This window comes from Cavia porcellus, unplaced genomic scaffold, assembly GCF_034190915.1.
Source record: "Cavia porcellus strain 051 isolate PalLab524CR breed Dunkin Hartley unplaced genomic scaffold, mCavPor4.1 scaffold_5, whole genome shotgun sequence".
Taxonomy (NCBI): Eukaryota; Metazoa; Chordata; class Mammalia; order Rodentia; family Caviidae; genus Cavia; species Cavia porcellus.
Window position 1 is genome coordinate 40,770,927 of NW_026947488.1, and position 22,342 is coordinate 40,793,268.

The following is a 22,342-nucleotide window of genomic DNA, read 5'->3' on the forward strand; positions in this document are numbered from 1 at the left end:
TACTGTTTCACACAAGGAAAAATTCAAAGAATTCATGAGATGATGTTATCAGTTTTTATTAAAATTATTATTGCTATAAATCACAGTGTATATTTGAATTTAGGTTTCATCATCTGAAGTTAGATTTTTTTTAACCAGAGTAAGTCATTTATATATTTGCTATTTCTGAAGAAAAGTACAAGGCAATATTGCATGTCTGAAGAATTGTTAAGAATATCACCTTACAGAGGAGCTATTACTGAAATAAATAATCAGAGATTGAATTTTTTTTTCTAAAAGTAGGAAAGGAAGAAAGGCATCATATTGAAAGGCACAAAGTGATACAAAGCAAAAGAGACATCTCATAAAGATTGATACAAAAGAGAACTTCAGAAGGAATTTTGGTCAAATGTATTGCAGAGTATTCTTCAACATCGTGTCAGTCCATTCTTGCAAAAACAGAAGTTGAAAAAACTGGGAAGGAACTATCCCACTGAAGAGGGAAGGATGACCATGAAATAAATGCACTTCACTTTACCAGTATTAGCACCCTAAAATGTCAGCAGAAAATCAAGAGTCAGTGGATCTACCAAGGCCTCCAGTAATGATTCTCAAATTCTGGAATGTAGCAGAATCACCTGGGAAATCTTGTTAAACTGTAGTTTGCTCACCACCGCTGTGGTTTGATTGAATGGAGCCCAGAGATCTGTATGTTAACAAGGTTTCTAGTAAATTCTGAAGTGTGTAGTCTCAGTCAAATCCAAACATACTGAAAAGCAATACAGCTAAACATCCATGACACTTTCATTCCAAATGATGACTAGGAATAAGTCATTTATGCCATTTTCTTCTTATTCAAGATGTATCATCCTTACAAATGCCAATTAGAACCTTTATCTTTTCCCCTGCTTTCTAGAATATCTTACAACATTCTCTCATCCAATCAGATTATTTGTAATCTCTATATGCTTCTGTAAAGAAAATGTGTGTGTGTGTGTGTGTGTGTGTGTGTGAGAGAGAGAGAGAGAGAGAGAGAGAGAGAGAGAGAGAGAGAGAGAGAATACGCAGGTTAGGGATATATAATATATCTATACCTCTGGTATAAAAACTCTTTACCAAAAGACTAGGCTATGATATTAAGGCTGTTTCCCTACTGAGTTGAAATCATAGTCCTAGAAACCCAGAAGTGCAGGACTTTTAATTGTAAAAATAAAACATTCTCATCACAATTACCCTATCACCCAAGCTCATTCTATATGACATATACTCTTCTGAAGCAGGGTCTCTTTTAATGTACCTGGGAGAAATTCCACTTGGATTATAGCTGCTCACACACACTGGGTATCATCAATGCAGACACTCTCAGAAATAGATCTCTGGTGTGCAGGAATGAAAACATTTCCCAAAGGATTGTGGATCTAACCTCCTCCTTGCCTCACAAGGCAGGTGGATAAGTGATTTGTTTCCCATGATGAATTAGATTCAATCAAGTTCCTGCATGAAAGTGGAAGGGTAGAAATTCCTACTCGGGAAGACACTTACTTGCCTATCTAGTTGCTTAAAATCCAAAGGGTAGAGGTGTGTGTGTGTGTGTGTGTGTGTGTGTGCACGCGTGTGTGCATGTGTGTGATCACAATCAAATTCAGAAAAAATAGGAGGTGTTTGTTGCTTGCTCTGTTGTGAGGAAGGCTCCTATGTCTCGCTGCTGCTCCCTTTACCTTCTGTTTTCACTACAGAGCAATGCATTTTTAACAATCAGCCAGTAACCATTTCATATAAGTGCATGTGTTAAAGAGAAAACACTTACACGCCTTCCTTTCTCGGCGCATTTATATGGCATTTGCTTTCTTTGCCTCAGGAAGGCTGCATACGTTGAGAGTTGATAGCCTAAGAACTCATTATTTTCCCTCCTGTGCTAACTGTATTGCTTTAATTTTTAATTGCTCCTGGGGAATTTTATCACTGAGATTCACCTATAGACTGACTGTACCCACAAAGGGTTGTGATTTATGAAAAGCTTTCTGAGCTGATCACCTCTGTCCTTGGGCAAGCCCTGAGCACTAGGGCGTGTTGTTCTGTGGACACTGGCGTGCGGGTTGAGTTTCTATCTCAGTGCACAGCATGAAAGCTCGGGCCCATCTGTGTCACACAAAGCCAAACCTCTCTTGAAGTGATTTGTTTACAGTGTCATTTGATGGAGTGGAATGTTCTGTAACTCATTCGAACTGTTACAGAAGCTTGGCTAAAAGGTCACCACTGCTCTTTAGAGTTTCCAAATCTGGGCACCAGCTGGGAGCTTGTTAAAGATAAGGGTTTCCACTGGCTTTTTCCATACCAACTAGATCTAATTAGCAAAGGCCTAATTTTTCAGAGGTTTGTGTTCATGGTGGTGGTGGTGGTGGTGGTGTGTGTGTATGTGACAGAGAGAGAGAGAGAGAGAGAGAGAGAGAGAGAGAGAGAGAGAGAGAGAAAAGAGAGCTGTGCATATAAATTAAAGTTACCCAAAAGTATGTTTTGTCCAAATTTGAAAATATATCCCAAAGTGACAGTATTATTTAATGTGACTGAATAGGCTCAGCAGCCTTGAAAGAGACAGAGAGAATTGTTTATAAATGTCCTTCTTGAATCAATACATTCTTCAAGTGTACCCTTGGGAGTGGGTTCTAAAGGCAACTGAACTTCATCATTTACTTAAAATTCAGTTGGCAAATGGCAACTCATTCCTTAAAGTCATGAAAGCTGTGCCTACCAAGCACTCACCCTGCATGGCATCAGTAACGTTTGAGTTATAATTTTACAGTTTTAGTAGAGGCCTGAAATTGGCCCGTGCTTTCTCTCTGCCTCCTTCTTTATGAAACAAGAGCTTGGATTTTCCAAATCTCAAAGGCTCAGCTGTAAAACTGCCGGATAAAAGCAAGAGGAAAAGAAAAGTTTTCTTCTCTACTCACTGCTGGCCTGTTCTTCTTTTTCCCTAGAAACATTTACTGTGTCTTTTGACACTTATCCTTGGAAAAAGTCCAAACATGGCAAATGGTAGAAGAAACATTTCTTTACCCTCCTGCCTGGAACTTCCTGTGATGCAGAGGAACTGTAGCTGGTACTTCTAAAGGTGTGACAAGGAAGTCAGCTTCCTTCCAACACCCTCACCCATGTCCACTATTGGTATGTAATGAGTAAACACAGTGTGATTCCTGTAACAATCAAAATCCTCACCTTTGGCTAGAACCCCTGTAGACGTCTGGATCAGCGAGGTTGCACAGTAGCAGCTAAAACAGGCTCATCGCCATCAAAAACATTTTAAGAAATATGTGTATGTATGTGTGTGGGAGGTGTGTATGCATTTGTAGCAGATACTTGGGAGCAGAGACAATCTAGAAGTGTAATTTTGTTTCTAAAGTTGCAAGTTGAAAACATAAAAAAACATATCTCTCTGTTCAATCAAGCTGGTTTGGAAACCAGGTTGTCCCTAGAATGGGGGAGAATTCCATCTATATTCCTTCTGAGGCAAGGCAGGAGGTCTCTCTGGCAAAGTCTTCATGTTTCATTCAGGATGGGGAAACTTATTCATCACGTTAAAAGCCAATTTCATCCTAGAGTCCAGGGTGTTATGTCTTCCTTTGCCGGGAATATTTCAAAGCCAGGAGATCACCTAATTCACTAATGGCTTCCAAAACCTGTAAGGAGATTGCCTTCCATCAGTTATCTTTAAACCCCCAAGTGGCTGTGCTTTAGAAAGCACAGGTGAACTTCCCAAGGACCCACAGCCTTATTTTGCCAGCATCTTTGATTTTAAAGAAAAGAAGCTAGATCTATGTCATTAGGTTGTGATTGACAAGGCTGGAAGAATGTGAGATGCTAATTAATTTTATTTAATGGTTTAACTCACACTACGCATGTTCATTTTATTTTGGGAATGTGAAGAGAGGAATAAAAACATCTGGCCTATCTAAGCCCTTTAAGAATTTATTTTAAAATTTAGTGACTTACATGTAACCTTGTGGAAGAAACATAAGGCTGTGGAATATTTTTGAGGTTATGCATTCATGATCAGTAAACCAGTCTAGCCAAGAACAAAATGGATCATCACAGGGTTAATTAGCATCATTCTTAACTGTCCCATGCTTTGTCCTCCTCCCATTTTAAAATAAGCATCTATGCATTCCATGTAATAACAGGATTTAAACTCACAAGAGACCAAAACTGTATCTGTTTCAATTCTTTTACTTTAAGCAGTAAATGTATCCTTAAATTTACCAATGAAACAAGAGATCCAGAAAGTTTAAAAAGATATAATGTTTACTTTTAGTACATCCACCAGTATTGATACTGACCCTATGCTATTGAGCCTGTTTTTCTTAACTGGTCAAATCTTTGAGCCTGTTTTTCTTAACTGGTCAAATAAAGAGAAGGATAGTATTAGGATCCAATGCTCTGAAGAAGGCAAGGTGAGAGCTGATGACATTAATATGAATGGTTAATGAGTTTTATAGACGTTCTTGGGTAGAAAGCCTTTCAAACTGATATCCATTAAAATATCTACCAATGTGCTAAGAGTAATTTATTTCTTGATGGTAGGATTATGAGCATTGGAAATCTTTTTTTTTTCTTCTTCTTTTTTTTTAAAAAAACTTTCTACATGAGATCTGTGTACTAAGAGGAAGTAATAGAAGTTGAGCCTTATATGCTATCTGCTTGGAGGAGTTTCTTTCTTTCTTTCTTTCTTTTTTTTTTTTTTTTTTTTGGTGGAATCAGGAGTCAAACTCATGACCTTGTACCTGCCAAGCAGGCACTTATACCACTGAGCTAAATCCCCAGCCCCTTGGACGAGTTTCTGTTGATTTTTGCTGAAAGTGGGAAATGGAATATTGCAGTGGTTTCCAAAAAGGAGTACTTGAGCACCGGGGGGAAATATGTGAAATCCTAGGAGAATTTGTATTTATTTTTTTCTCAGCAATAAGGATTGAATCTAGGGTCTTTACACTGAGTTACACCTCTAACGTTTTTCATTTTTAAATTTAGAGACAAAGTCTTGCCCAATTTCTAAGATTGGACTTGAATTTGTCATTTTTGGATCTCAGCCTCCTAGAGTGCTGGGACTAGAGTCATAGTTTTCTTTTTCTTCTCATCATGCTTAACTTATTTATTGTCATCTTAACTTTTATGTTTATGCCTGTTATAAAATGCACCTATATAAGGTACAAACCATTTATAAATAGTTTACATAAAAACTCCTGATGCCCAGAACACAGCTATACACCCAGAAGTTAGGCTTGTTCAGCTTGGAAGACCCTAGAGCCATGGGCATCTTAGTGACAAGATGTGGGAGGGGAGTCTTATTGCATTTGGTTGGGCTGGAGATTTTAAGGAAGCAGAGAGCAGTTCTGGGTTGGATGCTGTCTGAAGGTGACAATGGTTCACTGGTGGGCTATGTACTTAGACTTTTTTCTGGGGGCCAAAGGAGAAGCTAGAGCTGTGCTTGGTGGAGGAACAGCCTTCAGTCAAGAAAGGGAGATGGTAAACCAGCTTATGTCTGTTACAATTGTCTCAAACAATGTCTTTCACTGCACTTTCCTCATATCCTGTGAGCATTTATAGTTAGTTGCTACTTTAATGACCCAGCTGTTCAAATTTCTCTTTCTCAGTTAAAGCGCCGCTCAATTTTTAAACATCGAGACAAATGCATGATTTCAGAAGCTGAAAGGCGTCTGCCTAGACCAACTCTCAGTGCTTTTTCAACTGCATATTCCAGAGCAATGAAGAACCTGTGAGGAGGATCACTGGTCCCTATTCACAGAACAGAGTATGATTGAGCACCTCAGTCCGTGTAAACCACAAAAACTGCATATTCTTCTCCGCTGCTCCTGTCAGCTCCAGGGACTCGCTCCCTGCCCATGTCCTGTCCTCTTCTACACCCATAAGGACCCCTCTTCACTGTCTCCTTCCTTGATGCATAAACACGGGCAAAGTGTTTTCCTATTTCCAAAGGCTCTTCTCAACCTAATTTTCCTGACCTCACGGGCATTTTCTTTTCTTTTCTTTTCTTTTCTTCTCTTTTCTCTTCCTTCCTTCCTTCCTTCCTTCCTTCCTTCCTTTCCTTTCCTTTGCTTTCTCTTACTTTTTGTGCACTGCCACAGAAAGGCACACTTCTGAGAAGGCTTGCCTACTCTTTCTTGTCACCAGTTCACTCTATTTAAAAGAAGCACTTTCTGAACATTAATGTGCTAGAAATATAGACTCATTTTGGAAAACACAGCAAGTGTATAAAGAACCACGGGAGAGTTCACTGTCATCTTAAGACTTCCAGGTAGCCCAGCTGTCAATGTGTCACTCAACATATTTTTATTGGTACCCACCACACACTATTATCTGGTCTTGAAGCTGCATAGGTAAGAGAGATAGACTTTCTTCTCTGTCTTCCTCTCATCTCCTTCCCTTTCTTGCTCTCATTCTTTTTATCCTTGTCTATCCCTACATGACCCTAAAACTGCCCACTTTAAAGAACATTGAGCTTTCACTAATTGTCAACCCAATAGTTTCTTCATATCTCTCCTTTACTCTAATTTTGGGTGGCATTTTGTTCCTCCTCCTTGAAACTGTGCATGACACTACACTAGTCCACATCTTTCTGACAGTCCTGACTCCACCTAAGTCCCTGGAGCTCCCACTTGTGATCCTGTGCTCGACTCAGGAGTCTGTCCCCGACTTGTTCACTCTCACTCATTTCTGGCTTTGGCTTAGGACCCTTCGGTTCCCTAAACTACAGTAACTATCTCTTAGACTGATAAGTTACAGTCCCAAGATTGCTTCATTGGGTCCTACTTTATTAAGAAAGATTTCATGGCTATGAAAAATACCAGGACACAGGCAATTGATGCTAAAATAACATGTACTATCCACTTTTGTATTTCAGAACAAGTGAATAGCATGTTTGGCTACTCTGTCAAGCTCCTAGGAAACCAAAATCCTGAACAGACTCAAGTTCCACTAAACTGAATTTTTCCTCTGTCCACTGGATTACATTGTTTGGTATTGTTGACACATCCTAGGTTTTAGCAGTAAGTTTTACTTGTCATTAGTGTTGTTTTCCTTAACCACCTGAGAAACCCAAAGAACCCCAAGCTGGCTCTTTGAAAGCTCTTACTCAGAATCCAAGGGACCTAAATGAGAGGTCCTGTTGGCCTGTGGGATACTCACTGTGTCTAGCGTCTGCTGAGTATGTGATGATGATAAACAGAACCGAGCTCGACCTTCTGCAAGTGGAGTGGCTGGAAATCCAACAACCACCACTCCAATTTTCTTCTCTAACATATGCCTTGCAAAAGCCCTGAGGAAGAGGGGAAAAAAATTAACTGACAGAAGATAGAATATCCTGCTCCTTGCACAAGAATATGAATAATTGACTTTTTCTTCTTTTATGATAAGCAAGGGATAATTAAATTCACCAGAATAACAGAGTTGACAAAGAAATGTGCTCCATAAAGTTGTATTATGGGCTTGAGATGATTATGAGATGATTGTGGGAACCACGTTTTTGACATTGAGCAGGAGATGCAGGTGAAAGTGATTCTGTTTTAATAAGTCTGCACTGATACAAAATCTTTCATCTGCAGGGTCCCTAGGGATAAAAATAACCCGGCTAATAGAATACAGTTACATAACAAAGCATTGATATATGTATATGTTAAATGTAATCTGTATGTTTTTAAAACCTCATACCAATAAGGTACTATAGACATATAAACTTAGTCACTATAATTTGAAGAGTACAATCTAAGGGTCCTAAACTAATATTGTCACTTTAGGACGAAGATTTATATTTTATATGAAATACAAGAAATACTAAGAATCTCTTCCCTTTTTTAATGTGTGAAGGAACATACCAAGGTATACACAAGGGTAAAAGCCCACTGACTGGGTTCAAGGGGAATCGGGCAGAGAAAGAACTGTGCATCTGCAGAGAATCTCAAGGGGCACACACAGCTGGTGGGATGTAAGTCAGATGACTGCAGAGCTCTTTGATGCAGAGAAAAACCTTTGTAAGCTATGATTCCTGCCTTTATCCTTCTAGCTTTCTTCTTTTCCAAAGCTAATTTCAGAAACCATTCTAGAATGTTCAGCTCCAAGTCTGTAAATTGCTTGTGCTGTGAGCCAAGGTCAGATAAAAAGGCACACACCCCCAAGTGAGTCTTTTCCCCCTTTGGGCTCTGTTGCTCTCTGCAGGAAACCTTAATTACAGAGTGGCTGTGCCCACAAGTGAAGTAAATGCTTTAGATCTGTTCTTAGCATTAGGAGGTTGCTGGTGTATTAGTTTAGGATGGCAGCTGACAGTGCCACAGAAGCCTTCCAGTCGTAACTCAGGAAGAATTCAGGAAGAATTCAGGAAGAATTCTTGGAGCAACGTGGCGAGTAAGCCTGCCCATCCATTCATCGGTCTTGCCGTCTAGTGCACTGCCTCCGATGATCGCCTCACACAGATTGCAGCTGATCAGGTGACACTGTGGAGATGGTAAAACCTACTGACAACACAGCCTGCTGACCCCTGGCTGGGACCAAGGCAAGATTTGCCCTTTGATTTCAACTGGGAACGCTACCGGCGACAAAGCTTTCTAGCTGAGAAAACTGGAAAACAGACGCTGTTCTTTCTCCTTCTTGATCACCCTATGGAAGGCTGCCCACAACACTGCGCAGGATGAGAGCTCATAATTGTCTGAGAAACAAGTCAAGTGCTTTTATTGCTGAAGTACAAACCACCTGACCCATGATCTCAGGCCAGTGTTTAGGGCTTCCAGCAGATGGCTTTCACTGGCTGCATGTCCCTTTGTACTAAAGGAAGTGAGTTTTGCCAAAGAATGTAGCACAAAATATATAACTGTGTAGGTTAATCTGGGTCACTCTGGACCACTTTTGAAAATTTATACTACTGCTGCTAGCAGCCTTAAGCTAATGTATATGATTGCTCTGAACATTTTATGTAATATGTATCCAGGTTTGTACTCCCTAAAGCAAATTAAAGCTGGCATAGGCTGGAAGAAATTAAACAAAGTGAGATGATTATGAACATTATTCTAGAAGTACATGTAGTATCACTGTATCTTCCATGTGCCTGATAAGGATCACTGGAGGAAATTATAAACTCTGTTACTATACACTAAATACAATACATTTTTACTTTTTCTTCAGGGAGGGTTGATACAGGGTCTCACTATGTAATCCAGGCTGACCTTGAGCTCACTATGCAGCCTAGGCTGGCCTTGAATTCCCAGGGATCTTCCTGCCTCTGATCTTCAAGTACTGGACTTGCAGATATGTACCCTCATACCTGGCCATTCTTAGTTATTTAAGTGCATATTTTATGGATACAGTCACCTTTTACTGGACTTTTACAAGATGATTCCAGTGGTAGTGTTGTAACAAGACTATGTTGAAAAAGATACTGGGCTTTTCATTCTACACAGGCAAAAATGTAGAGAAACACAACTTCTAAGTAATATCAAAGATTTTCATGTGTGTGAGTAAAAGAAGTGCTTCTGTACTGTTTTAAGGATACAAAATCAGACAGTGGAGTCAGCTCTTGCTGGAAACTTCTGCCAGGGATAGATGTTATTACCTTTTCTAACTCACCTGTTTTTTGTTTGCTTAGCCAATTCAGTTAGAAATTTTTCTGTCATAGTAATTGATGTTTTGAATCACCAAAGATGACATGCAAGAGAGTTAAATTTAATGGGTAGTTTTAATGAGATGAGCATTTCTCCTGTGTGGACTGAAGCTTGAAAGGCTATGTTGTGTGTTTAAAACAGCTGAGGCATAGATGAGGAGAATGGCTTTGAATTCTGGTCACTGCTCCTACAGCATATGTGAACCTTAGAAAGTAGTTTGACCCTTGTAAGTCTTACCATCCTCATTTATAAAGTAGGGATAAACATCTCAACTGCAGTGGGTGGTCATCAGGGTTAAACAGCCTTATATAGCATGCAATCAGAATTCATCATTGTTAGCATCTATTATGACACGTGTCTAGATGTTCCCCTAAAGCCTCATGCAGTCAGTGGTGGGGCTTTTCAGAGGTGGCTGGATCTAGTGTGTGATACTAGGATTAGGTGTGCAATGCTGGGACTAAGGGATTGTGATTACTAAATTAGTCCACTGCTAGGTCTGGAATAGTTGTGGGTGTGGATAATGAGAAGGCCTACCCTGGGTGTTGATTGCCCAGGGACTGAATGGAATGTGAGGGGGAAAGAGGGCTCCACCTTTGCTTGTTTGCTACTTTATTGCCTTCTGCCTGCCATGGTCTGTTTCTTCTTTGCAATGCCCCTCTGCCATGTGCCACCCCGCCTTGCCACTAGCCTCCATGCACTGAAACCTCTAAAAACTGTGAGCTGAAACAAACCTTTCCTCTTTTAATTTTGGGTTTTGGGCATTTTTCTCATTACACCATAGAACGTAACTTTTATATGATACACATAGTGTTAGTGAATCTTTGAATTGAAATATATCAAGAGTTCTGGCATGCTATGGCATGATGTAGTGACTGTAGATAACTATTATATTATGTACGTCTCAAGAGACTGGAAGAAAGAATTTTCAATGTTTTAAGGAAATCATAGCTGTTTATGGAAATAGATATGGTTAGCCTGATTTAGACATTACACAAACATGCAGATATTGAAACATCTCATGGTAGCCCATTAATATGTACAATTTTCATAATCATCTATAGCTGTTAAAAATAATAATTAAAAAAAGATGCACTTGTTTTTACTCATCACACGCTCTTCATTGGATCATTTCATTTTCCTTTGAGTTTCTAGTTCTGATTTCCACCATCAAAGCAGCACTACCCCGCACATTTCTTCCTCCTCTGCTCTAGTAATGTCCACTGGCCGCCTGAATGCATTTATTTTGGGGGCCTTGTTTGAGCTAATGTTAACATACTAGGTAGACTTGAGCTGAATTTGAAATCTTCCTTTGCAAATATATTGTCTCCCCAGCCACAATAAATATGGGTGTTCTTTTGTGCCTTCCAAAATCAGATGGGAGAGGAATTTGTATCATCTGCTACTTGGAAATCACTTCCTTTCTCTTTGGTGTAGAGTGATATTGTATGTGCCATCTCCATAGCACTCTATTTTCTGGGATTCTCCATCTGGGAGCATCTTTAGGGCCACGTGGAGTGGTGTTGACATGCTAAGAACTCATGTATTATGTGTTTTATAGCTTCTTATTTTGCTGTGGTGCAACGTCACAGGAGGATATTTCAAAACTCAGTTTTTTAGTAACTTGTATCTCAGTCTTACTCAGTCTTACTCCATGAATTCGCAACCTCTAGACTCCAAAACCTCGTTTATTGGAACTTTTCTTCTGTATTACAAACATTACCATTTGGCTCAGACTGTTATAGAGTCAAAGGAAATGGGGCTGTTTATATTAGAGAGAAGTTAGGATCTCTAGAATTTGAGAAATATTATTTTGAATATTACTTTACACAGTATCCTGGGTCAAAGAAATTAATAAACATTTTACATTTGGAAAGAGATTTAGTTAATTTCCTTCTAATAACAGAGGTGATAACAGAGTCTCTCATGGGCTGGAGAGTTGTTCCTCTATAAAATTGTGCTATAGCAAGAGAAAGTAATTTTTTTTCCTCTATACAATTTTATTATTTTTGTTTTGTTTTGTTTTCTTGAGACAGGGTCTCTCTATATAGTTTAGACTGGCTTTGAACTAACTATATAGTCCACACTGGCCTCAAACATAGCAATCCTTCTCCCTCAGCCTCCCAAGAGTGCTTGGATTACATGCATGTGCCACCACACTGAGCCATCTATACAATTGTTGCTAATGTTCAATTTCAGAGTTGCAATTAATGGAAAACAGGACAAAATAGGCTTATGCCAATGGCATTGAAATTTAGTGTTAAGAGAATGAGCTTTGGAGTGATCCTAGGTTTGTGGGGCGGTTGCCTCTTTGATTTTTTTTTTTTTACTATCATTTGGTTTACATGACTGTGGGAAAGCTGTTCAGTCATCCTCAGCCTCAACTTCCCCTGCACATAAAATGAGGCTGCTTCTTTTGGGGATAACCACAAAAGTCAATGGGAAAAAGTTCTAACTCTTCTTGTTTGAACAGTAATTTTGGGAGAGATGATTTTCAAGAGTTCTTTTTGAGAAAGGTGTTCAGCCAGAGGAGGATCAGGGCCACCTTTAATTTACAGTTGTCGTAAGTGATTTTGCCACATTTCCTGAGCTCAGAAATGGTGTCAGAGAGAAGTGGGCCTTGGAGTCAGGTTCTTTTTTTCTAAGACATGTGGCTTCTGGACCCACATACCCCCTCAAATGCATGCTCTAATCCCTGCTTAGGAAAGGTAGACTGTATCAAAGGCATCTCTGTTGGCTGCTTGGGAGTTAGGTATGATTCTGAGAATCTCCGAATACTTACGCTACTTTACAAGGGTGGTAAAGGAGGATGGGTACAATGGGAGAGTGATCGTTGCCATAGATAATGAATCCCATTTTCTTCAGTCTGTCTCGGAAGTATTTTATGTTTTTTGAAAGCTGCTGTATTCTCTGCAATCCTGAAATGAGACAGGTGTGAAATCCAGTTCCATTGGGGTGACAGAATCAAAGGTGAATTTCACTTGACAAGCATTTCTAAATCTTTCTATAAGCTTTTATTAGTAGCTGGGAAGGGGTTGAAATAGGGCCAGTATATATCTCCTCGGGCACGGGTCTCTTATTCCTGGAAGATGGGATGGGGCAGGAGTGCTAGTAGGTACTACAAGAAACTAAAGTTAGCTGAGCTGGGCTATTGGGGCGCTTGGAGGCAGGGGAGGTACTTATCACAGATAGATAATCTGTGATAAGTGCTTTAAACAATTAGTTTGAGAGAAGAGAGTGTGTTAAGAAATACATATGCATACACACACACATATATCACACCAGCTGTTGATACATGCTTTTTAGTCAAAATGATCTGATTCCTTAAATTGACCCCCATCTATATCTCTAATCAAAAGACACTTCGCCCAAGCTGAATTTGAAGAAGTAGCATATTCCTGGGCTAAGATTATCCTAGCTGATACTAGGACTGTTTTGTGGTGGAGTGACAGTAGACAGGGAATGGAAGATGGGGTCTCTGTTTTTTTCAGTCATAAAAATTCAGAGTTGGGCCAGGCATGGTGGTGCATACTTGTAATCCCAGCACTCAGGAGGCTGAAGCAGGAGGTTTGCAAGTTTGAGACCAGTCTGGGCTACAAAGTGAGCTCAAGGCCAGCCTGAACTGCATAGGAGACCCAGCCTCAAAAAGACAGCACACACACACACACACACACACACACACACAGACACACACACACATACATATAGAGATAGAGATAGAGATAGAGATGAGAGAGAGAGAAAGAGAGAGAGAGAGAGAGAGAGAGAGAGAGAGAGAGAGAGAGAGTTGGATTAAAACAGAGGGGAAATTAATGTGGGTCCAGATCAAGGTATCTGGCACGTCAGCCCAATAGTCACACATGAGATATTAAAGGGAATTAAAGAACAGAAAAAGTTCTTATGACACCCGCCAGCTCCAAGCTTGACTCCAAGTGGACAGCTGAATAAACTAGCCAGATTTAGATGGTGTTTCCTCAGTGAAAATGAGTAAGCTTGAAGATTTAAGTTCCCTACAAGTCAACCCAAGTTTTGTGTTTGACTCAGGGATGTTGTTTATTGGGAATGCACTACTATACTAGTACTGGTTCTCCATAGTGGATCTTCCTTGGGACTGGGCAGGTATTCATTCAAACTGGATAGAGAGCCTGCTCTAGAAATAGAAATAGAATGGACATGAGTCATAGTTGTTATAACTCTTCAGATAGAAAAAAGGAAAAATTTCAGTAAATATGTCAACTGTGGCTTCTAGTTCCTTCTTTAAAAAGGCCCCAGTTGTGCCTTGGCAAAGTGTTGAGCAGTGGGTTTCTTCTGTTCCGTATCTTCCCTTCGGAGAACCATGTGGCCCTCTTTGCTATAGAGAATAGCATGAGGTCCAGGCCTGGCCAGTTGGGATACTGCATCCTGCTGATTATTGGTTCAGTGATAGCACATCTTCACTGGGATTATTAGAGTCTTTTTTTTTTTTTCAGAACAGAACCCTAGTTACACAGGAAATGGTACAGAGAATCAACAAATGGGGTCATAGCAAAGTGAGAAGCTTCTTTACTGCAAACAAACAAACAACTAGAAAAACCACCAATAGAGTGGAAAGTCACCCTATACTAGAGAAAAAAATTTTGCCAACTGTTCCTTGGAGGACGTGGAGGACTAATATCTAGGTTATATATAGAACTAAAAAAATTAGATTCTCCAAAATAAAAAATTCAATCAAAAACATGGGTAAGTGGATGAATAAACACGTTACAGATAAGTAAAAATGACTAACAAATACATGAAAAAATGCTCAACATTGTGGACCTTAGAGAAATGCAAATTAAAACAACACTGAGATTCCATCTTATCCCAGAAAGAGTGTTCACCATGCAGAAATTAAATAATAAACACTGGAAAGGCTGTGGGGGAAAGGAACCTTGTACATTGTTGGTGGGAATGTAAAATAGCACAACCACTATGGAAATCAGAATGGAGATTTCTCAAAAAACTAAAGCTAGAAATTTTATTTGACCTACCTATTCCCCTTATAGATATCTTTCCAAAAGAGTCAAGGACATCACATTACAGTGTACACACATACCCATATTTATAGCAGCATAATTCATAATGATAAAACTGGGAAGCAGCCTATATATCCATCAATAGATGAATGGAAAAAGAAAATGTGGTATTTACATACAATGGAGCACTTCTCTGCCATCAAGAAAGATAAACTTGAGTCATTTGTAGGAAAATGAATGCATCTCAAGAACATAATTTCAAGTGAAATAAATCAGACACTTAAACTTAGTGCTTTTCCTTTTTTATGAGAAACCCAGATTATAAATAAATAGAAAAATAAAACATAATAGGAAGCAAGGAGATAACTAGTTTTTCATTGGGAAGGAGATCAAGAGGTAGACACGGAGGGGTGATAGAGGGGAGGGACAGGAAATAAAAAAAGGAATTAACATGTGTTGTATACATGCACCAATTTTGCACAAGGAATGTAAACATTATGTACTGCAGACATATACTGACAAAAATTGTAAAAGAAATTATATATAAAGAATCTTACAGTCTAGTAACTAAAGTACACTTTAATCTAATAATTACACAAATAACATTTGACATGGTATTATGAGAGTTCACAGTTGGGAAACTGGACCACATATGAAGAAGTGAATAAATGTTGAATGGACTAAAATATGACAGATGAGGAAGAATTAAGAAGAAAAATAATTAGAGGAGATTGTGCTAGGTCGAGGAAACAAGCATAATGTGCTGTGGTCTGAAGAACAGAGTGGTTCAGAATGGAGACATGTGTGGTTGAGTGGGAAGCAATGAGGCCAGAAATACAGAAATGTGCTTTAGAAAGTTCAGAGAGTAAGTCTAGAGGGACTGAAGAATCCAACGTTTAATGGTTGGGAAGAGGAAAAGGAAGGAAAAATCGACACTCAGAGAAGGACAAGATAAAGGAGATGGAAGAAAGTTCTCTGGATTTATCAACATGGCGCCTGTTGACAACCATTGCATTGTGGTGAAGGAAAGACGGTTTTAAAGAAGCAGGTAGTTGCAAGTGTAGTTACTTTATAGCTTAGGTCCTTTTCTTTCTCTCCCCTCCTCCTTTAAAAAATAACAATCTATACCACCTCCAATTCTGGATTTGCAGCATAAACATAAAGGCTTTGAAGAGGTGCAGGACCATCTGTGTAAATTCCATCACATAGATCTAGCCTTTAGAAAAGTGGTTTGAAACATGCTGAGGCCTCCTTGGGAAACCTTTATGTGTACAAGGAATGGCATATCTGAAGTACAAAACTAGAAACCGGGGAAGAAAATATTTGCCTTCATTTAAAAAAAAAGTCCACCCACAGGCTGAAAGACAGTGTGTAGGAATAAGAACACAGGTGGATGGAAGGAAAAAAAGGCTGTGACAAGACTTGTCATAAAGGTGATTGAATTGAAGGCACAGGTACCCATCCCAGCCACCAAAATGTATTCCACATGGCCTGTCTCCTTGTGTGTTGGGCTCGTTTGTTGGTCATTAGCTGTACAGTGAACGGATGACTTCATCAGGCTGGGCCTGATGATTCCTAAATGTTCCCCCGCCAGACTAGAAGATTTCCTGGCCTGGAAGTGCACAAATGACTTAAATTGCTTTTCCCAATGGCATTATCTTTGCACTTGCCTATAATGTCTCATCTATCACTGGACTGCTTCACTACTTAATTGGCCCTGTCTGTCCCCCATGCCTTGATTACCCCAAGTAACTGGATCATCGGCTAGTGTCACCTCTTCACTGCTTCTAGAGACTTTGGAAAGTTGACCAAACAGAGCATAATATCAGTCCCAGAGGTATTTGACTTGTAAGAACCGAATGTTTTATTTTTACCCTCTTTTCTATCTTTGAACCAGTCATTAGCACAGTACGGTTGATAAGCCATTATGACACACTTTGTGGTCACCATGTTTTCTCATATAGGTCACTATAAATGCCTTTGAGGTCTTTGGAGCTGCCCAATATACAGCTCCTTTCAATTATTCTATTGCTCATTCTTCAAAATTGGAAACATTCATGTTCTTGCAGAGGGCCCGGGGGCACAGAGAATTTGTACATATAAAATGCTACTCATCTAGACAGGATGTGGGTGATTTTATTAATTACATTGTGCTTTGAGATTCTTGCTTGAAGAGTGCTTTGTAAGAGCAGGAGTGTTTGGCACAGGGACTGCCTTTGCCAGAGTGGCACCTGGGGACTCTGGCGATTGGATGCTGCAACTGAATCCCCTTTGAAATGTTCAAAGTCCCTAATAAAATAGTTTCTGATCCTTTTTCTACAAGTGACATAGAAGACAGGGAAGATGCCTGATCAGATAAGGAGGCAAATGAGAGGCTTTCTTATGTAGGCTTCTGGAGAGTTTAAGTATTTATTTTGTCAAACTCCAGGTTCTCTGAGAAGGTTGCCGAGTGCAAAAGACATAGGCTTTGGAGTTAAATGGACTAGGAATCAAATTCTACCTACTTAAAGGTTTAAGCCCTCAGTTTTATTTGTGAAATAGGGATAAGCTTATCTCATAGGAGCACTGTCAGAAATACATAAAGCGGTTAATGCAGGGAAACAACTCAGTGCTCTCTGGCACCCACTAAGTATTCAAAAAGTTAACTATTTCTTTCAGTAAGACTGTAGTTCTCAGCAGATTTGATGTCACATGTGAATCACCTGGAGAGGTTGGCAGAATCCCATATCTGGCCTGTACCTCAGAGCAATTGAATCAGGGTCTCTGGGGATGGAATGGGCATGAATTTTGGCTGTCACAGGTGCCAACAAGCAGACTCAGAAATCTCAGAAATAGTCACCATTTTCATCCACCCTTGAGGCCAGGCACGCTCTTGTTTGGTGTCTGACTTTATATTGGCTGAGCCTTGTTTCTCAACTACATGTGGGCCACAAAAACGTGCAGGGCAAACAGGACAACTGCTTGCTTACGGTTCTCAGAGGATATGTGTCATGGGGGTGACCTGCTCCCCTGACAATTACCTGCTCCCAAGTGTTCACTTGGCTTTAGATCAACCACTGCCAACCTTGCTTCTTTAATGAGGGAGAATAAAGTCACGGTGAACCTTTCTCCACAGAGAGCCTGTGTACTGCTCTTCCCTTCATTCAGATTTCTAGCCCTGCCAGCTTGAGAGATAGGCTAGGTTAACAGAGGCCACGGATACTTTAACCTTCCCTCCAATGCTGTTAAAACAAAAACAGCTGGGGCAGAGGAAGGAAAACAAATAAAACACAAAGCATCTTACTACAAAGCTTTGCAGTCCCCTAATAAAAACAATGGTCTGTGGTATTTCCAAAAATATGTTTGGGACAACTCTGTCTCCTGGAGGGCCAGAAGGAATTACGGACAGTGAAAACTACCAGAATGACCTGTCTTAAAGAAAGAAAATTTCTTCCCTGTAGAACCACTGGTATGCAAAAAAAAAAAAAAAAAAAAAGAGAGAGAGAGAAAGAGAGAGGGAGAGAGAGAGAGAGAGAGAGAGAGAGAGAGAGAGAGAGAGAGAAAGAGAATAATATTTTGCTTTATAAGATCAGAAGAAGAGAATTTGACAAGCTCATAGGCCAATGCACTGCCACTCTCACTTTCTAGCAGAGGAAGCATGAATACATCCAGATGCCTTGAAGTGACTTATTTTATTACTTGCCAGGTTTAATAATGGATATAGAGAAGTATGTACAACTCTCTTCCCTCTCTAAATTATTATTATTAAATTACTATTATTAGTACTGTCCAAATACTAGAAGGGGACAATTCAAAGCACTTTTAGGTAGCCTTCATTGACAAATGTGGTCCTTGTCTCTAGAAATGAAAAGGTCTTTCCATAAAATGCTGTCCATCATATAAGATGCTGATATTTCTGAAAAATGAACCCAGGAGGAGAATTAAATTGATGTGGAGGAATGCCTGCAGTGTGTCTAAGAGTGGTCCTTCCTACTTCTGAGTCTGCCCATGGATCGCTGGCCGCTCCCCCTGGCATGGGAGAGGTGGGGTGTTGGGATGAGAGGTGGCAGCAGGAACCTTAGCGTCTGTTATTTTAAGTACTGGATATCAGTCAGAACATTTTGTTTCTAACACACTCAGGGGCAGAGAGATCTCAGCAAAGATCAAGAGGCTACAGACCAGCAAGAATCATAAGAATCACATTAGCAGCGACAAGCTTCTCAGCAGGGTGGAGAAAACAGCGTTTGGAGTGGTTTGCTGAGAGGACCGCACGTTTTTATCAGGCACTGAGGCTCTTCCTTTTGATGTTGGAATTCCAAGGTTATGGCATGTTTTATAGTCACCTACACATGTTCCAAGTGCTCTCGGGGCCACTCAGCTGTGCCCCTGTGGAATGCACCCAGAAGCAGGCTGGGCACGGGGGTGGGTAGCTGTCTGTAGGCTGACTTCAAGCACTCTGAATATACCTCTGCCTCCACTTCCCCACCAGCAGCTGACATATGCCATGAGAGATCCAACCCACAAAGATGAATGAGACAGGCCATCTCTTGCACATTCACTGTGAGCCAGGAAGTGGTGCTTTGGGTCCTTTTTTACAGAGAAAGAAATAAGCTTTGCAATTAGGGAAGCATTACACTGATGACCTGGAAGGAAACTCTACTGTGCCTAACAGATTTTTCAGTCTGCTCTTTGGGAAGATGCCTCAACTGCATGAATCTTGTGATTATGGAGATACATGCATTTCACTCAAGAACAACTATGTACAGGAACTGGGCCAGTGACTAAGCTGGGATTAGAAGATAAACTCTGAGACTCTTTGGAAAGAAGACATGGGAGATATTAAATAATACGTAATGGAAACTAAGTGTCATGGGACAAATGTAGACATTCTTCTTATTGTATTGTTTCCTGTGTCCTTATTGAATGAGCAATATAATTTAAAGTTAATTTGCATTCATGGAGAAAGCAATATCTAAGTGGTTCATTAATTATGGAATTATTCTAGAATTTTCCATGTTAAAGGAGGCAATTTGAAATTTTAGGGATTTTCCGAGAACCTCCTTATATCAGTGATTCTAAAGCAGAGGACACACCAGTTTTCTGGAATTTAAAAAATGGTTCTATCTTTTTAAAATTTCTTTTTAGTTTTGCAATGCACATATCAAACCCTGTACTCGAGATTCTGTTCTAGAAGAACTGAGGTTGACCTTAAAAATCTTGCTAGACAATTATGATGTGTGTACCTACTTAAGAACCATTGCTCAAAATCATGAATTATGTTGACTCTCTAAAAATTATGACTGGTCATATCTGAATACTCCAGGAAACAATTTCATTTCAAAGATTGTTTTTGGTGGCCATCCAGCAGATCTGTGTGTCTGCCCTGATTATTATTATTTTTTTCCTGTGAAGATAAGCACATTACTCATCATCTCTGAGCCTTATTTACTGATCTATTAAATGAGAATGACAGTAATAGCTATTCCACATATTTCTTAGGACCTTGAGGAGGATGATTAATTTAGTGTTTGCTTATTTAGAGCCCATTATGTACAAGTAGTTGTTATATTCAAAAGAGAATTAAATGATGAGTGTATTCACTGTTTTCAAGAGTCTTATAAATTAGAAAAATTACTGCAATCATAAGAGAAGGTAAGAAATCAAGTGCCTCTTGAAGGAAGTGCTCCAGAAGTCTGGAGCCGAGACATGAAGGAGGTAACATAACATCTTCTGCAAGGAATTGTGGTGGAGGCTACAGGAAGAATGGTGATTCAGGTGCCCATTGATGACATAGAGGAAAAAGGAGTGGCAAGTGATAGATTGCAGGCTGAGTAACTAGGGTCTTGGTTCAGGCAAGGACTCCATGAGAAGCCATGCAATAAAGGTTACCTAGCTACCAGGAAGTCCACTGAGCATCAGCCACCTACATAAACAAAAGCTTGGGTTTCCAAAGTGTTTGCTTAGAAGTGATGCACTAAAGAATTCTCGAGGAGTGAGAGGATTAGCATAAATGTTGATGGAGAGACCCAGCCTTTCTGTAACACCCTCTGTAACAATGGCATCATGGCACAGTGACCAAGAATTGTGAGCCCAATTGCCTGGGTTAAAAATCAAACTCAATCATCTTAGACAAGGCCCTTCATTATTCTGAATCTTGAGTTCTTCACTTATAAAATGGGAATGACAATAGTAATAATAATAATAGTGTTAATTTCATACTGTTATGAGAATTAAATATTAAGCACCTAAGGGTGATACACAATATATCTAGTGTTATTTAAAAATGTATATGTTTTATAGAGCAGATTTCCATTCACATTTCATTTGACAAAATTCTATGGCTCAAGCTATTAATTTGAATCAAAACTTGAGTGCCTGACTTAGATTTCCTCTCTAAGGCTGGCACTGTGGTCAAGGTCACTCTAGCCTCTCAGGTCTGCAGTCCCCCAAGTCTTTTTGGTGCAGGAGATAAGTTCCCCAATGCATCTCTTTCTCTCAGAGCTAACTGTTCATCAGTTCACAATATGAAGCAGATGGTCACTGAGATTGTGACTATACAAAGTCCTCTTCCAAGGGGCTGACAGCCATGGGACAGTATTAATGCATAGTTAAGATGTAATCCTTAAAGGGGACCAGGTATTTCCTGAAGAAAGAGATTCAATTAGAACTTTAGGAGTGAGATGAGAAGGAAACCTCATTGCAAGTTGTAAGGATGAAGAGGCTAAAAGGTGAATAACACAAGGGATGTCTAGAAGCTTGAGAGTGGCCCTGGGTGACCAAAGAAACAGAAACTTCAGCACTACAACCCCAAAGAACTGAGTTCTGTCACATGTATGAGCTTGGATGATACGCCTGAGCTTCAGACAAGAGGACGACTGCTGATACCTTGACTTCAGCCTCCAGAGAATCCGAACAGAGAACAGCCTGTGCCCAGACTCCTGATACAAGGAAACCATAATAAATGGGCATTGTTTTAAGCTGCTGTTTTGGTAATTTCTGATGCAGAAATAGAAAGCTAATACAGTCCCCCTAGCCCAAACATGGTGGGCTTCCTCCAGCATGGATCCACTTGCTTAATCCTCCCCAGCTGGCTGGCAAGGTAGCTGGTTTTCCCAGAAAGATTCTTCAAACCAGAATGGAGATAGGATTTTGTTGTTTGGATGAAAATGAGCCCACGATTGGGAAAACAAAGGCCAATGTGGAATAGCAGCTTCCATTCTATCTGGAAAATCCTACTGATGAATCGGTTTCCTTCACCAGTTGAACTGATTCAAGGTGGAATTCCACAGGTGTGACGTCACAACTGGCCATCAACATTCAGAAAACAAATGGGAAGAGGAAGTTCCGGAATGGCTCACGGTGGGTGTAAGAGGATATCTTGTTTGTAGGGTGGCTGAAAGGAGGTAGCCACGCTATCTTCTGTGCACTTTATACTATCTAAGAAACAAATGGATTCTCTTTACACTCTTGCAAGAGAGACTTTTTTAAAAAAGAACTCTGAGAAAGTGCAGAATTTAGGGGGTTTCTGTAAAATTTCACGATTGGCCATCTCTTAAGATGAATTAAATGAAGGAGCCACAGGTTCTGGAACTGTTTGCTTGCCATTTCTATCTGATCAGGGAGACATCCCTTCCTAGTCAGAATGCAGATTGTTGACTAATTCTGCATTTCTTGGACAAATGTAATCTATCCTGTATATCCTGTATGCATGTAAGCAGCAGTAGGGCAGAGAAGCAG

At 39.9% G+C, this 22,342-nt stretch overlaps 1 protein-coding gene across 1 annotated transcript in view; it reads right to left on the reverse strand.

Moving 5' to 3' along the window:
* Positions 1–40: 40 nt before the first annotated feature.
* Sptlc3 (serine palmitoyltransferase long chain base subunit 3) overlaps positions 41–22,342 on the reverse strand; it is a 148,627-nt gene continuing 126,325 nt past the window's right edge. The window contains exons 11-13 of the mRNA XM_063248687.1: positions 12,415–12,550; positions 7,174–7,303; positions 41–3,653 (exon numbers count right to left, since the gene is read on the reverse strand). Of these exons, the coding sequence (XP_063104757.1) occupies positions 3,585–3,653; positions 7,174–7,303; positions 12,415–12,550 (335 nt within the window). The 3' untranslated portion in view covers positions 41–3,584. The remainder of the gene's footprint in view (positions 3,654–7,173; positions 7,304–12,414; positions 12,551–22,342) is intronic.